General features: G+C 49.3%; 1 protein-coding gene across 1 annotated transcript in view; it reads left to right on the top strand.

Annotated features, from left to right (window-relative positions):
• Window positions 1-14,426, top strand: part of LOC309793426 (multidrug and toxin extrusion protein 2-like) — a gene marked incomplete at its 5' end in the record, with an annotated part of 50,218 nt that overhangs the window by 4,529 nt on the left and 31,263 nt on the right. The window contains 8 exon segments of the mRNA XM_082603895.1: window positions 921-989; window position 4,037; window positions 4,040-4,184; window positions 5,203-5,245; window positions 6,274-6,318; window positions 9,438-9,535; window positions 11,295-11,392; window positions 14,136-14,249. Coding sequence (XP_082460021.1) covers window positions 921-989; window position 4,037; window positions 4,040-4,184; window positions 5,203-5,245; window positions 6,274-6,318; window positions 9,438-9,535; window positions 11,295-11,392; window positions 14,136-14,249 — 613 coding nt within the window.

The following is a 14,426-nucleotide window of genomic DNA, read 5'->3' on the forward strand; positions in this document are numbered from 1 at the left end:
TGACCCAGATGGACTTGAAGTTGTAGAGGAAGAATGATACCAAAGTGCATTCATTTACCCAAAAAAGGCTCACGTGTGATATTGTTTTTCAGTACAAAACTCTTGAGAAATTGGCATGCTTCATCTTTCTCTCTTCCTGGAAAGCCGAGGTGTTCTGGGGCTTTTGCCCTGACACTGTCCTGGGTGGACTCAGCAGAGAGCATCTTGGGGTGGATGCCCCTTCCTGCTCTGAGGGTGGCCTGTCACTGACTCCTGGGGGCTCAGCCGAGAAGGTCATCCTGAGGCTGCCATCACTGCTAGATGTGAGCCCAGGATGGAAACGAGGGTCTTCAGCTCCCCCCACCCAGCTCCGCTGGGCTCTGACCCTCACCTGCAGGTCACTGCTTGGGCCCTTGGTTGTCGGGGGCACTGGGTGGGGTCTGGGCGAGAGGCTGACACAAAAGTGGTGCCGTTCCTCACTGGAGGGACCAGAGCCTGGGGCCAGGCTGCCCAGCTTCAGGTCGCCATCTGAGTGATGTAAACTTGCTGTGATTCAGATGACCCATAAGATGGGAGTAGTGATCGTAGCATTGTGTGTGTGAAGGGTTTGGGACGACCCTGCACGTAGCACGTGCTCAGTCTGGGTTTGCTGCTGTTATCGTTAAATGTACACCGTAGATCAGGGGTATCACCTTCAGGTGTTAACTGCAACATTACTTTTATTAAATACAGAAGTTGTTAACGCACTGTGGGTTTAGGAAAAACTAGGTTGTTGGCTCCCCTGGTTGATGCAGGTGACTGTGATCCTGTAGTCAGACTGTACGTTCTGTGCGACAGTGGACAAGGACAGGTGTGGACACCATGGGATCTGAGACACAGACCACCAGCTGCTCCCGCCTGGTCCCGGATGCGTGCCACACCTGCTCTGCTGTTCCTTGCAGGTTGTGAATGTTGCCGGGGTTTCCGTTGGAACTGGCTTGGCCTCCGCTTGTGACACGCTCATGTCTCAGGTGAGGACCACCCTGCCCCACAGACCTTGCTTTGTCAATGATCTTTCGTTGTAGAACCAATCTAGGGGACTGAGGACAGGCTGTGGTTGTCGGGTACCCCGCTGCTGATGGCTGTAAATGGAGTGGAGCTGGCTTTACTAACCCTGTCCTCTGGTCCATCTACTCAGGACTGTTCTCCTTTTTCCGTCCTGTCTGATCCCTCCCACTCTAAAACCATCCTCCTTCATCCACTGCCCCTCTGTCTCTCCTCTCCTTCAAACCAAGCTGCTTGAAGCTGTCCCTTGTGGTCCCTGTCTGGACACCGCCCTGGACTCGGCACCCATCACTGATTCCGTTCCTGTGCATCCCCCCCCACCCCCGTCCTGGTCCTCAACCAGCGCAGCCACCGCCGCTCTCCACCACTCCCTGGTTGCCACGGTTGCAGATCCTGCAATGGTCCAGCCACCTCTCCGGTGGCTCCTTCTCAGTCTGTGGTGTCTGTTCTTCTTCTTCCTGCCCCTTGGAGCCCCCTGCCCTCACCTACCTCCCGCTGTGGTACATCCTCCCCCGGCTGCTGTCTCCCCCGCCGCCAGCGGTGGTGAAGACTCACGTCGCCATCTCCTGCCTGACATCTCTTCCCAGAGGGCCAGGCTCCATTCTGTCCTCAGACCCAGCTCATCCAGGATTAAGCTCGCCTGTGTTCCCCTGTAGAGTTCCCTCTCTCAGGAGTACACCACCCGCTCGCTACTCAAGCCAGAAGCCGTCTGCTTCCTCCCCCATCTCCACACGTTAGCAGAACTGTTGATTGCTCTTGACTTTGACTCGTGGTGTTTCTTGACTCTGCTTGTTTCTCTTCATCCTTACTGCCTGTCCTGGGATTGGGAGCGCTGGGCTGGTGTACAGGCATCACCAGCGCAGAGACAGATGCCAGTCAAGGCCTTTTACTCCTGGCTCTGTCTCTTATCTCACCCACCTGATCTATAACCATAGTGGTTTTCCTTCTAGACTCTGAGCTCCTTAGGGAGAAAGGCTGTGTCCCTTTCAGTCTCTGAAGCCCTATGGTTCAGCATTGTGCTTGCTATATAGCAGGTACCTTGGAAATTTGTTGAATGGGTGAGAAGGAGGCAGAGATGGGTGGATGGATGGATGGATGGATGGATGGATGGATGGATGGATGGATGGATGAGTGGCTGTATGATGAATGAGTGTGTAGATGAATGAATGGGTTGGGTGTATGATGGATGGATGGATGAATGGGTGGGTGGGTATATGATGCATGAGTGGATGAATGAGTGGGTGGGTGGGTGGTCAGATGGATGAATGAATGGCTGGGGCGGGGTGGTATATGATGGATGAGTCCTACCTTTAAACCCAAAGCCTGGGAGAGTGAGGACAGGGTTACATGCCAAGGAAGGAGCAGTGCTGAGCGAATGTAGTATCTCTTGAGCTGTTGCCCTCGGCTCCCATCAGGTAATGCATGAGGGTTTCCTGAGATCGTTTTTCCAGGCTAAGCTGAACACAGCTCTGAAGGACTTAATGTAATTTAGGCCAAAGCTAACTCTGGATTGTCGTGATATAGGATATGAAATTTTATTTCAAAAGAGTTTTTTGGGTCCCTTTTTTTTTTCACCATTTCAACATTTCAGTCATTTTTATTCATATATATATACTTTTTAACAAAAAGGCTGTATCTTAATTTGTTTCCCCACTTATCAATATATAATGGACATCTTTCTGTATTATTAAATGTACTTCCATAGTGGCACATTGTTTCCCAGATTTTAAATAGCTTTTAAAAAAGATTATAAAGGCCAAACACATATAGAAATTTTAGGTTATCTAGAAAAGTATTTTAAAAAGTAGAAAAAAATCACTAAAATTTACCCCCGCCCACCCCCCAGTTACCTCTATTAACTTTTTGGTGAATATCCTGCAAATATTTCAATCTGTGTACATTTATGCACCCACACAATTCTAGCATTTACATATGGTTTTTTTTTTCCCTCCCCTTCAACAGTGTTTGGAGAATGTTCTGTTTCAATGAAGTCAGTGTATACTTTCCCATTTAATATTTGCATAATATTCTGTAATATGTCACTGGTATTTCCATTCTTTCGTTACTGAGTGTTTAATTTAGTCCCATTGTCTCTCTTTTTTTTTTTTTTTTTTGCTGTACGCGGGCCTCTCACTGCTGTGGCCTCTCCCGTTGCGGAGCACAGGCTCCGGACACACAGGCTCCGCGGCCATGGCTCGCGGGCCCAGCCGCTCCGCGGCATGTGGGATCTTCCGGGATCGGGGCACGAACCCGTGTCCCCTGCATCGGCAGGCGGACTCTCAACCACTGCGCCACCAGGGAAGCCCCCATTGTCTCTTTTAATGTGTGTTGAGGTCGGTCGCTTTTGGTTGAAGAAAGAGACAGTCATTCCGTTACTTGCAGAGAGAGGAGGCCTGGGCCGGGGCACTGGGGAGCGGCCTGTCCACCTCCCCACTCTCTGTGCCCTGGCCTCCCACCTGCCCCTCCGCAGCTCGTGGGGTTCCTCTGCTTGGACCTGTCCAGTGACCCCTCCCCTCCCCACTCTGTTCCAGCCCTGCAGCGCCCTCAGGCTGCTCCCGCTCATTCTCTTGCCATCAGCCCCTGGGTGAGGCCCCCCCATCACCAGGTCAAGAGCTGTGCTCACCACCGCCCCAACACTCTATCCTCTTCCCCTTCCCGGATTGATTTTTTTCCTATGAGAGCAGGGAATTTGCTCCCTGCTGAGTTAGTTCCCAGGCCTCACGGCTGTCTGGCACACAGTAGGTGTTCTAGAAGTATCTGCTGAATGAATCCAGAAGGCTCCAACATGCGCCCAGTTCTTCTCACACCTTTTAAGCTCAGCTCTTTCCTGCCCGGTTCCCTGGAGCAGGGGACCAGTCATCCTGGGCAACCAGCTCAGCGGCTGGGGTGGGAGCAGATAGCAGGAAGCACCCAGCAGGGCTGCTGGTGGCGGGCAGGGCACTTGCGGTGGGGCTCTGTTGGCGGGGCAGGCGGCCCAGGCGCTGCATTCTCCATCACTATTTGTGTTCCCAAGTCCTTGGAGCCAAGAACCTAAAACGTGTGGGGATCGTCCTTCAGAGAAGCATCCTCATCCTGATGCTGTGCTGCTTCCCGTGCTGGGCCCTCTTCCTCAACATCGAGAGCCTCCTCCTGTTCCTGAAGCAAGACCCCGAGGTCTCCAGGTCAGCTGGATCTCTAGCATCACAAGCCCAGGGTCACAGTCAGTGGCTGGCTGGTTATCTTGCCTGTGTTGACATTTTCGGTCAGTCACCTGGACTTGAACCCTGTGGAAGGTGGAAGCTGTGACTCTGGCCTGTGGGACCCTGGGCTGGTGGGGACCCCCTGATGCGGATGCACGGGGACCCTGCCCTCCGGGAGACATGGCCCCCCCGCCTGCCCTTCACGGAGTTTCTCCGTTTGGCGTTTTGCACACGCACAGAGTGTCTTTCCCCAGCGCGTAGAAGAGGGCAACGTGGCCGCCTCACGTTTGTTTTTAGAGTCGGGATTTTTAACCCTCAGTTCTAGGAGGCCCCCCAGTGATGTTGGGGATGCCGGATGCAGGGAGAGAGACTGTCCTTTCTGGAGATGCAGGCTGTCCTTTCTGGAGACGGTTGGTCGTGCTTCCTTGTGAGGTATAGCTGCAGTCCTGGCTCTTCCAAGAGGCTTCCGAATTTTGCCCAACTCTCAGTTCATTTGGCTGTGTTCCTTCCAGCTTTTCTGCCTAGGATGACCTGAAAAACGTCAAGTCCAGCGCCCCTGAGTAAGCAGACATTTAGCAGGCCTGATGTGATGTCGACTTACGTTGCAAAGAAACAGTCACTTATGGGGCTTCCCTGGTGGCACAGTGGTTGAGAGTCCGCCTGCCGATGCAGGGGACACAGGTTCGTGCCCCGGTCCGGGAAGATCCCACATGCCGCGGAGCGGCTGGGCCCGTGAGCCATGGCCGCTGAGCCTGCGCGTCTGGAGCCTGTGCTCCGCAATGGGAGAGGCCACAGCAGTGAGAGGCCCGCGTACTGCAAAAAAAAAAAAAAAAGAAAAAAAAGAAACAGTCACTTACAAGTGTTATTAACTTTCTCCCATATACATTATCTTTAGTTTTAGTTTTAATTTTTAGAAAATACTCTGTGGATTCAGCTTGAAGACAGCATGACCAGCAATTGTTTTAATATTAACTGGAGGCTCTTCTGTTGTCTGTTTTAGGATAGCCCAGATCTATGTGATGATTTTAATCCCTTCTCTTCCGGTAAGTGTCAAGAACATCCTTGCGTTTTGGTACACGAAGCAGCTCATGAACACGGGCCTCCCCCCTTTTGTTTGTTTATTTTGTCAAAGTGCTATTCATGCGAAAGTTGAAAATTTCTTGGACCTGTCGTCCCCACCCCACTGATCCTCAGGGCTTGTGCCACTTCGATGTCCAAGAGCTTAAATTAAATATAAACACTGATAAGGGGAAGACATTTCCTTCCTTATTCTAGAGTTACTTTTTTTAAAATTAACTTTTATTGGAGTATAGTTGCTTTACAATGTTGTATTAGTTTCTACTGTATAGCGAAGCAAATCAGCCATATGTATACATATGTCCCCTCTTGTTTGGATTTCCTTCCCGTTTAGCTCACCAAAAAGCACTGAGTTGAGTAGAGTTCCCTGAGCTATACAGTAGGTTCTCATTAATTATCTATTTCATACACTATTTTATATCAACAGTGTATATATGACAATCCCAACTTCCCAGTTCATCCCACCCTGTCCTCCACTTTCCCCTCTTGGTGTCCATACGTTTGTTCTCTACGTCTGTGTCTCTATTTCTGTTTTGCAAATAAGATCATCTGTACCATTTTTCTAGATTCCACATATATGCATTAATATATGGTATTTGTTTTTCTCTTTCTGACTGACTTCACTCTGCATGACGGTCTCTAGGTTAGGGTTACTTTTGATTCCAAATTAATCAGGATGCTTCCTGGGCTCCGCCTGGATTTGGGGAAGGACCGCCAGCTGTCACCCTCGGAGCCATTCAGATGTCAAGGCAGCGAGTGGTGGTTTCTCCTGAGCTGGTTAGAATTCGCTTTTGTCCTCACGGAGTCCGCTCTGGGAAGATCCAAATAGTTAGCATTTGATTATCCTAGCATTTGGTTAGTGTGGGTCCGAGTCTCTGAATTTGAGGTCACATAACAAGATTAAATATCTTACTAAAAACCAGAATCGACGTAAACTGTGGGAATGAGACTTTTTTTTAATCAACGAGAGCTGTTTTTCTATTTTATCTTACAGGCCACATTCCTGTTCCAGCTGCAGGCAAAATATTTACAAAGTCAGGTATGGATTTTTTTTTTTTAATTTATTTATTTTTGGCTGTGTTGGGTCTTCGTTTCTGTGCGAGGGCTTTCTCTAGTTGCGGCAAGTGGGGGCCACTCTTCATCGCGGTGCGTGGGCCTCTCACTATCGCGGCCTCTCTTTTTGCAGAGCACAGGCTCCAGACGTGCAGGCTCAGTAGCTGTGGCTCATGGGCCCAGTTGCTCCGCGGCATGTGGGATCTTCCCAGACCAGGGTTCGCACCCATGTCCCCTGCACTGGCAGGCAGATTCTCAACCACTGCGCCACCAGGGAAGCCCAGGTACAGATTTTTTAATAGTTTTACTCCATAATACTGGAAATGTGTAGTAAATATTTTTTTCCCTAACTCAACGTGGTATTTCTGTTTTATTTATTAACAGTAATTTGTCTGTTTACTCTGTGCCAGATACTGTTCTAAATGCCTTATAAATATATTAACTTAATTCTAATAACAATGTGAGTAGGCTCTATCTTTTCCATTTTTAGATAAGAAAACCAAGGTATGTAGATGATGTGACTTGCCCAAGGTCATACAGATTGTAAGCCAAGGGGCTGGGATTTGAACTCAGCCTGGCTCCAAAGTCTGATCTAAAGTTTTCAATATTTAAAAGTCTGTATTTCTGAGGCGGGCTTTTCCCTAGCTTTCCCTAGTTTGGGTTTTAGGCAGACATACCCAACAGCGTGCTGAGAGTAATTTCTCGCAATCTTGCAAGAAAGTAATTATTTTACCCAGCTTCACAGAAGAGGAGAGTTAGGGCTGAAGAGGGTAGGGTCTGAGTTGGCATTCAGAACTAGATTTTTTTCTACAAGCTATCCTGCCTTAAGGATCTGCTTCGAGTATTTCTCTTTCCAACACGACAGCCCAGTGCTGGGCTAGGCCTGAGGGTTACGGTGGAAGGCAGGCTGCAAGGTGGAATGGGCTGGGGGTCCGAGGGTCTGGACCCTGGGCCATCCCAGCTCACACCGCCCCTTCCCCCAGGCTCAGTGAGACTCGGGAGCCAGACCAAACCAAACGTGTGGCTCCTCGAAGTGGGGGCCACCTGGGACCTGTCCCCCACCGGGTTGCACCTTCTCCATCCGGGCCGCACCTGCAGCCCCACCGTCACGCGTCCATCTCGCCCATCCTTAACGCTCCCCTTCCTTGCTCTGCGCCCCGACCCTGACTGTGCTTAGACAGAGGTGCACTCGAGTGAGAACACTGAGGCTCCAGCAGAGGCCTTGTGGCGCTGAGGTCCCCAGGGTAGCGGCTCGGGTCCAGGCTCCAGCCTGAGCACTGTCACCACCTGCATGTCCACAGCCCACGTTCTGGCCCCACGGGACTGGCCAGAGTGCCATGCTGCCAGCCGGGCCGCCACCCACCCACCCCGACCCCCCCGGTAAATATCTTAGGGAATTTTCCATAAAAGTAATGGACAGTTTTTTCCGAGGTTCTACCCGAGCTCTGTCTGGGTGGAGTCTTGTGGATGGATGTGCTCCGCCCTAGAGAGATGATGCCCGGCCTGTCACATCCTCTAGGCCACCTGGTTTCTGGCTTTGCACCGGCCTCAGACTGACTCTGGTGCCTGTTTCAGGGGAGGAGGACCCAGTGTCCCACGGCCACCACCGCAGCCGTGTGCAGGGCCCCCCGGGGCCTCGTGCAGCACGGGGCAGGGTGGGTGCGGGCAGAGTTGAGAGGCGCTCCAGCCCACCGAACTGAGCCTCCAGTGCCTGCGTGTCACCGTTTGTCCACGAAGCCATTGCACTTTGACAGTGGTCAGCCGTTTAAATGCAGGGGGAAAATGCAGAAGTCTTACTTAAAGAAAGTACCGGTGTCGCGTGGGCAGCAGATACAAACGAAGTGAGTCAAGTAAGAATAAAGGGACGAGCGTTCGCGGTACCCCTGCTCCGCCGTGGGCATCGCTGGGTACCCTGGATGCGGTGACCTCGTGTGCCCCCAGCCTCGGTCCTGGCGCCCCGCAGGTGGTCTTTCCTTACAGACCTCACGCCGGGACCCGGCTGGCTCCTGGTGTGCTTGTCCCCTCTTTTCTCTCTGTGATGCTGTGGTCATGCAGAGGCAGTCACCCACTGGGCTGGGCTGGCTCAGGCGGCACCAGTCGGGGAGACGCCCCGTGGTCCCGATCCCTGCTGTTGTTGGTCTTGGGTTACTTCGCGGTCATTTAAAATTGTCGCCTGTTTAACTCGGAACGTTCATTTCATCACCTGTTCCGGAAAACTTCAGTCTTCCTCCTGCATTTGCCCTTCACTCTCACATGACTGCCACGCTCAGAAGTGACATCAGACGTGGGGTTTTTTTCCCCCACACCAAGCAATCCAGGGCACCAGCTGGGTGTCGTACAATTTCACTCTGACACTGTGTACCTGGAGAAGGCGTCCGATCAGGGCTCAGTCCCACGCACCTGCTCCCCTGACCCCCCCAGACGCTCACTGCAAGTCCAGGTCGTCACCTGTGCTGACCAGTTGGCTATAAATCAGAGGTTCCCACGACCTCCTCTTGGGTTCGATTAATTTACTAGAACTCCTCACAGAACTCGGGAACACTGTTCTCTCACTGTTCACCGGTTTATTAGAAAACGACATGATAAAGGATCCATGTAGGCATCCAGGTGGAAGAGGTGCGTGGGGCCGAGCATGGGGAGGGGCTCGTGCCCGTGTTCACCCGCCTGGAAGCTCCCCGAAGCCCGCGCTGTTGGGACTTTATGGAGGTGTCCTCACAAGGGCGTGCTCGTTCATTAGCTCCATTTCCAGCCCGTCCCCCCTCTCGAGAGTGGGGGTGGGGAGCCTGAAAATCGTGGTGACAGGCCCCCATCCCAGAGCCCATCCTGGGTCGCCTCATTAGAACAGAAGATACTCCTGGTACTCTTATAACTAAGGAATTCATAAGGCTTTCAGGAGCTCTGTGTCGGAGGTGGGGTCAAAGACCAGATATGAGAATAAGAGATGCCCCCGGTGCTCTTAGCACTGAGGGAATGGCAAGGGTTTTAGGAGCTCTGTGCTGGGAACCGGGGGGCAGAGACCCATGTATATGTTTCCTGCTCGCTCTCGCCACCTCACTGATGGGCTGTTGAAAGTGCTCATGTTTCCTGTTTGCTCGGGGCTCTTAGGGCATCATCATGCCTCAAGTGGTTACCGGCATTGCAGCGAACGTCCTCAACGTGGGCACGAATGCCCTCCTGCTGTACGCCCTGGACTTCGGAGTGGTGTGAGCAGTGACCCCTCCATTCCCCATGTAGAGTGCCGGCTGGGATGCTGGGGAGGGGGCAGCCCAGTGGGGAATGCCAAGCTGTGCTCATGGGCAGCAGATGCCCTGGAACCTGGGAGGGAGGAACGTTGGGGCTTAGTCTGGGGAGAGCGGGGAGCTGACACCTGCCCGGAGGAGGGTGACCCCGAGCCTGGGCAGACAGGGAGGGGTGACCCCAGGCAGGAAGTGGGCAGAGGCCTGTAGGGATTTTCCCGTTGTCCCTGGATTGTAAGGAATGGAGCCAGATTCCATCTCGAAGAAGCTCGAGCAGGCGGGGGTCACACAGAGTGAGACCTCCCTGGGCGGGTGCCACGTGCTGGTCCCCCCCTCACTTGAGGCCCTCAGAGCCTGCTTCCTGCACGTGGCTGGTGTGATCTCACCAGCACTCGTGGACCGGGCCCCGGCAGTTTTGAGGTGCTTTAGGGCAGTGTGTTCTTTCCTTTTTTCGGCTGTGCTGCACAGCTTGCGGGGTCTTAGTTCCCCCACCGGGGACTGAACCTGGGCCACTGCAGTGAAAGTGCAGAGTCCTAACCACCGGACCGCCAGGGAGTTCCCTAGGGCAGTGTGTTTCTTTATAAATGAAAACTGGTTTCGTGGGTCATGACCAGCACTTTGAAAAATTAAATATATTATGAATGAAATAAGATGAAATAGAATAGGAAATAGAACGTGGCCTGGGGGTGTTTTTCATGAGACGTTTGCTTCTATGGCATGTGGGTACTGGATAGTGACGGAAATTTAATTCTTACTGTTGGTTGCAGTAAAAAATATATACAAAAGCATTTAATTGAGTTGGAACACAGACCAATCAATGAAAAAACATTTGTAACACCTTCCAGAAAACCGAAAGAGGCTTTGGCCTTGGAAGTGAAGAGTCAGGGGCCAAGTTTGAGAAGCGGTGACATTGACCCACATAAGCATCTCAGCAGGCTTCTCTGAAGATGAACCTCAGAGACTGTCTTTTAGAAGGTTTTTTTAAACAGATATACAGAGGGCAGTTTGGGAATAGGTGGGTAAGAGGAGAAAAACACAGGGATGGACTAAGAAATGAAAAAATGTGAGAACTGGTCAGGAGAGTGAAATGAAAAAATAGAAGAGAATGCAGAGTTCCTGGTTCTCTGTGCCAGAACAGGGCACATTCTATTTGTGGGGATAAAATGTCATCCATTGACGATGCTCTCAGGTTATTTCCCAAGACAAAACAAATTTATTATAATCCTGGGAAATAAAACTGCTATGACCTTAGACCAGTTGTTGAACACAGTAGCTGTTTGCCATAGCCTTATTTATTTATTTATCATCTATCTTTGCTGCACTGGGTCTTAGTTGCAGCATGCCTGTGGGATCTAGTTCCCCGACCAGGGATCGAACCCAGGCCCCCTACATTGGGAGCGCGGAGTCTTACGCACTGGACCACCAGGGAAGTCCCTGCCATAGCCTTTGAACTAAGTATGTTTAAGAATTTATTTGATGGTTTATTTAAGGCTATCAGAACAAGGAAGGGTGATAAGTCTTTATGTGCTTTTGCTTTTCTAGTAGCATTGGGTTCTTCCACAAAAATTCAATCTTGATGAAAAGAAAACAAGTCTATTATAAGTGGATCTGGTGTTTAAAAAGAAGATAGTCCAGGAGCTATGGGCTCATCTAATAACTGTGAGAGCGAAAGCTTATTATTTGGGAGGAATGTACTCACGGGTGATGATACCTTTTTCTCCTTCAGAGGATCTGCCTGGGTGAACACCACTTTCCAGTTCTTCTTGTCTGCTCTTCTCTTCCTGTACGTGTGGTGGAAAAAAATCCACGTCAACACCTGGGGAGGTATTGAGGACATTGATTTCTTATGTTATTTATTGTTCAGAAAGATGTGATTCTGGTCTCTAAATTTTTTTTTTCCTCAGACTTATTTAGTTTTTATCTTTTGGGAAATTTAAAAATTCTATAAAATATTTAAGTTACTGAAAATATAAAAGTTACAGGTTCAATGTGAGAATTTTTTTTTTATATATCTACGAAGGCAGCTTTTGTTCATAGAAACCTACTGGCTTGTAAGAATTAATATTAAGTGAGTTAAAATTGCAAATACAAAATCCTAGCTGTTTCTTGCAAATCACTTTGCTCTGTTAAAGTGAAGTTTGATTAATGTCTTATCAAATCACATGAACAGATGGAACTCTTAACAATCAGCACCACTTTCAACTTAGCTAAAGTCCCTTAAGTATCTTAATATCCATTTGTAAATTTAGTAAAATAGATTTTGTGTGTGTGTGTGTGTGTGTGTGTTATGCAGGCCTCTCACTGTTGTGGCCTCTCCCGTTGCAGAGCACAGGCTCCGGACGCGCAGGCTCAGTGGCCATGGCTCATGGGCCCAGCCGCTCCGCGGCATGTGGGATCCTCCCGGACCGGGGCACGAACCCGTGTCCCCTGCATTGGCAGGTGGACTCTCAACCACTGCACCATCAGGGAAGCCCAATAGATCTGTTTTTGTTTTCTATTTTTTGAATTGTGGTAAAATATAATATATGTAATGTAAAATTTGACCTTATAACCGTTTTTAAATGTACAATTTAGTGCCCTTAAGTACATTCACAGTGTTATGCAACCATCACCACCGTCCATTTCTAAAACATTTTTATCTCTCCAAATAGAAACTCTACCCATTAAGCAGTAACTTCCCATTTTCCCTCTGCCCAGCCCTGGGTAACCTCTAATCTACTTTCTGTCCCTTTCTGTTGATCTTGTACCTGACACTTTGCTGAAGTGATCTGTTCTTTCTAGGAGCTTTCTTGTGGATTCTTTGGGTAGGTATAGGATGATGTCATGTGTGAAGAGAGAATTTTACTTGTTCCTTTCCAGTCTTTTTTTTTTTTTTTTTAAGGATTCTTTTTTGTGTGTGGTTTTTTAAAAAAATTTATTTTATTTATTTTATTTTATTTTATTTTTTTTTTTTTTTTGCGGTACGCGGGCCTCTCCCATTGCGGAGCACAGGCTCCAGACGCGCAGGCTCAGCGGCCATGGCTCACGGGCCCAGCCGCTCCGCGGCATGTGGGATCTTCCCGGACCGGGGCACGAACCCGCGTCCCCTGCATCGGCAGGCGGACTCTCAACCACTGCACCATCAGGGAAGCCCAATAGATCTGTTTTTGTTTTCTATTTTTTGAATTGTGGTAAAATATAATATATGTAATGTAAAATTTGACCTTATAACCGTTTTTAAATGTACAATTTAGTGCCCTTAAGTACATTCACAGTGTTATGCAACCATCACCACCGTCCATTTCTAAAACATTTTTATCTCTCCAAATAGAAACTCTACCCATTAAGCAGTAACTTCCCATTTTCCCTCTGCCCAGCCCTGGGTAACCTCTAATCTACTTTCTGTCCCTTTCTGTTGATCTTGTACCTGACACTTTGCTGAAGTGATCTGTTCTTTCTAGGAGCTTTCTTGTGGATTCTTTGGGTAGGTATAGGATGATGTCATGTGTGAAGAGAGAATTTTACTTGTTCCTTTCCAGTCTTTTTTTTTTTTTTTTAAGGATTCTTTTTTGTGTGTGGTTTTTTAAAAAAATTTATTTTATTTTATTTTTGGCTGCGTTGGGTTTTTGTTGCTGCACGTGGGCTTTCTCTAGTTGCAGCTAGCAGGGGCTACTCTTCGTTGCAGTGTGCAGGCTTCTCATTGTGGTGGTTTCTCTTGTTGCAGAGCGTGGGCTCTAGGCACGCAGGCTTCAGTAGTTGCAGCACACGGGCTCGGCAGCTGTGGCTCATGGGCTCTAGAGCGCAGGCTCAGTAGTTGTGGCTCATGGGCTTAGTTGCTCTGCGGCATGTGGGATCTTCCCGGACCAGGGATCAAATCCGTGTCCCCTGCGTTGGCAGGTGGATTCTTAACCACTGTGCCACCAGCCTTTGCCCATTTTTTAATTGTTGTTGCTGTTGAACTGTAGGAATTCTTTCTATACTCTGGATATTATGATATCCAGATATCCTTTTCAGATAGAATATTTACTAGTATCTTCTCCTGTTCTGTGTGTTGCCCTTTCACTCTGTTGATTGTGTCCTTTAACGCCCAGAAATTTTCAATTTCGATGTAGTTAAGTTTATCCAGTTTTACTTTAGTTGCTTGTGAGCACAGTGGAGTTCAGATCTAATCATACTGCCACGTGTACGCCCAGTGTTCCGCTCTTCCCTATAGTATCCGTCCATCGTATTTTACTTTTCTAGCTCCCTAGTGATTGTATCCTTGATGCCTCCATCATCCCACAAGCACACCGGCCACAGGGATATGTGGTTTCTTATGGGACTCTGCACAAGTTTCTCTGCTGTGTATAACGGGAATGAAACGTGTGGGTCATAGGGCATATACAGACTTCAGTTTCACTACATTTTGTCAGCTCTGTTCCCACCATCTCAAACTCTGGGCTTGTTGACCTCTTTAAAATATATTGTTTTTCCGGTGAACACTGGTTCCTCCCAGTCTCTGAGCTTTTGGTGGAGGCACGCGTGTGAGATAGAATTGTTGGTATCAGACTATGGAAAAGTAAATGCTGTGTTCTTCCCTGTCCTCCAGGTTGGACCAGGGACTGTTTCCAGGAGTGGGACTCCTTCATCCAGCTGGCCATCCCCAGCAGGTTTATGGTGTGCATTGAGTGGTGGACCTTTGAAGTCGGAACCTTCCTTGCAGGTTGGTCGGCAGTTCAGTAGAAACCTGTCAACAGCCTGGTTAATCATGTCTACAGAGCTTTTCAGGAGACCTAAGTTTGCTTCTCCTTCCTCTTGGTTTCATCAGGCCCTCATGGAAGATTTCAGTACAGGTTTCACTGCTCATCGAACCATAAGCACACTATTCAAGTTGGGTGAG

The sequence above is a fragment of the Mesoplodon mirus genome (genome assembly GCF_964341445.2).
Source record: "Mesoplodon mirus genome assembly, chromosome: 18".
In the NCBI taxonomy this organism is placed as follows: Eukaryota; Metazoa; Chordata; class Mammalia; order Artiodactyla; family Ziphiidae; genus Mesoplodon; species Mesoplodon mirus.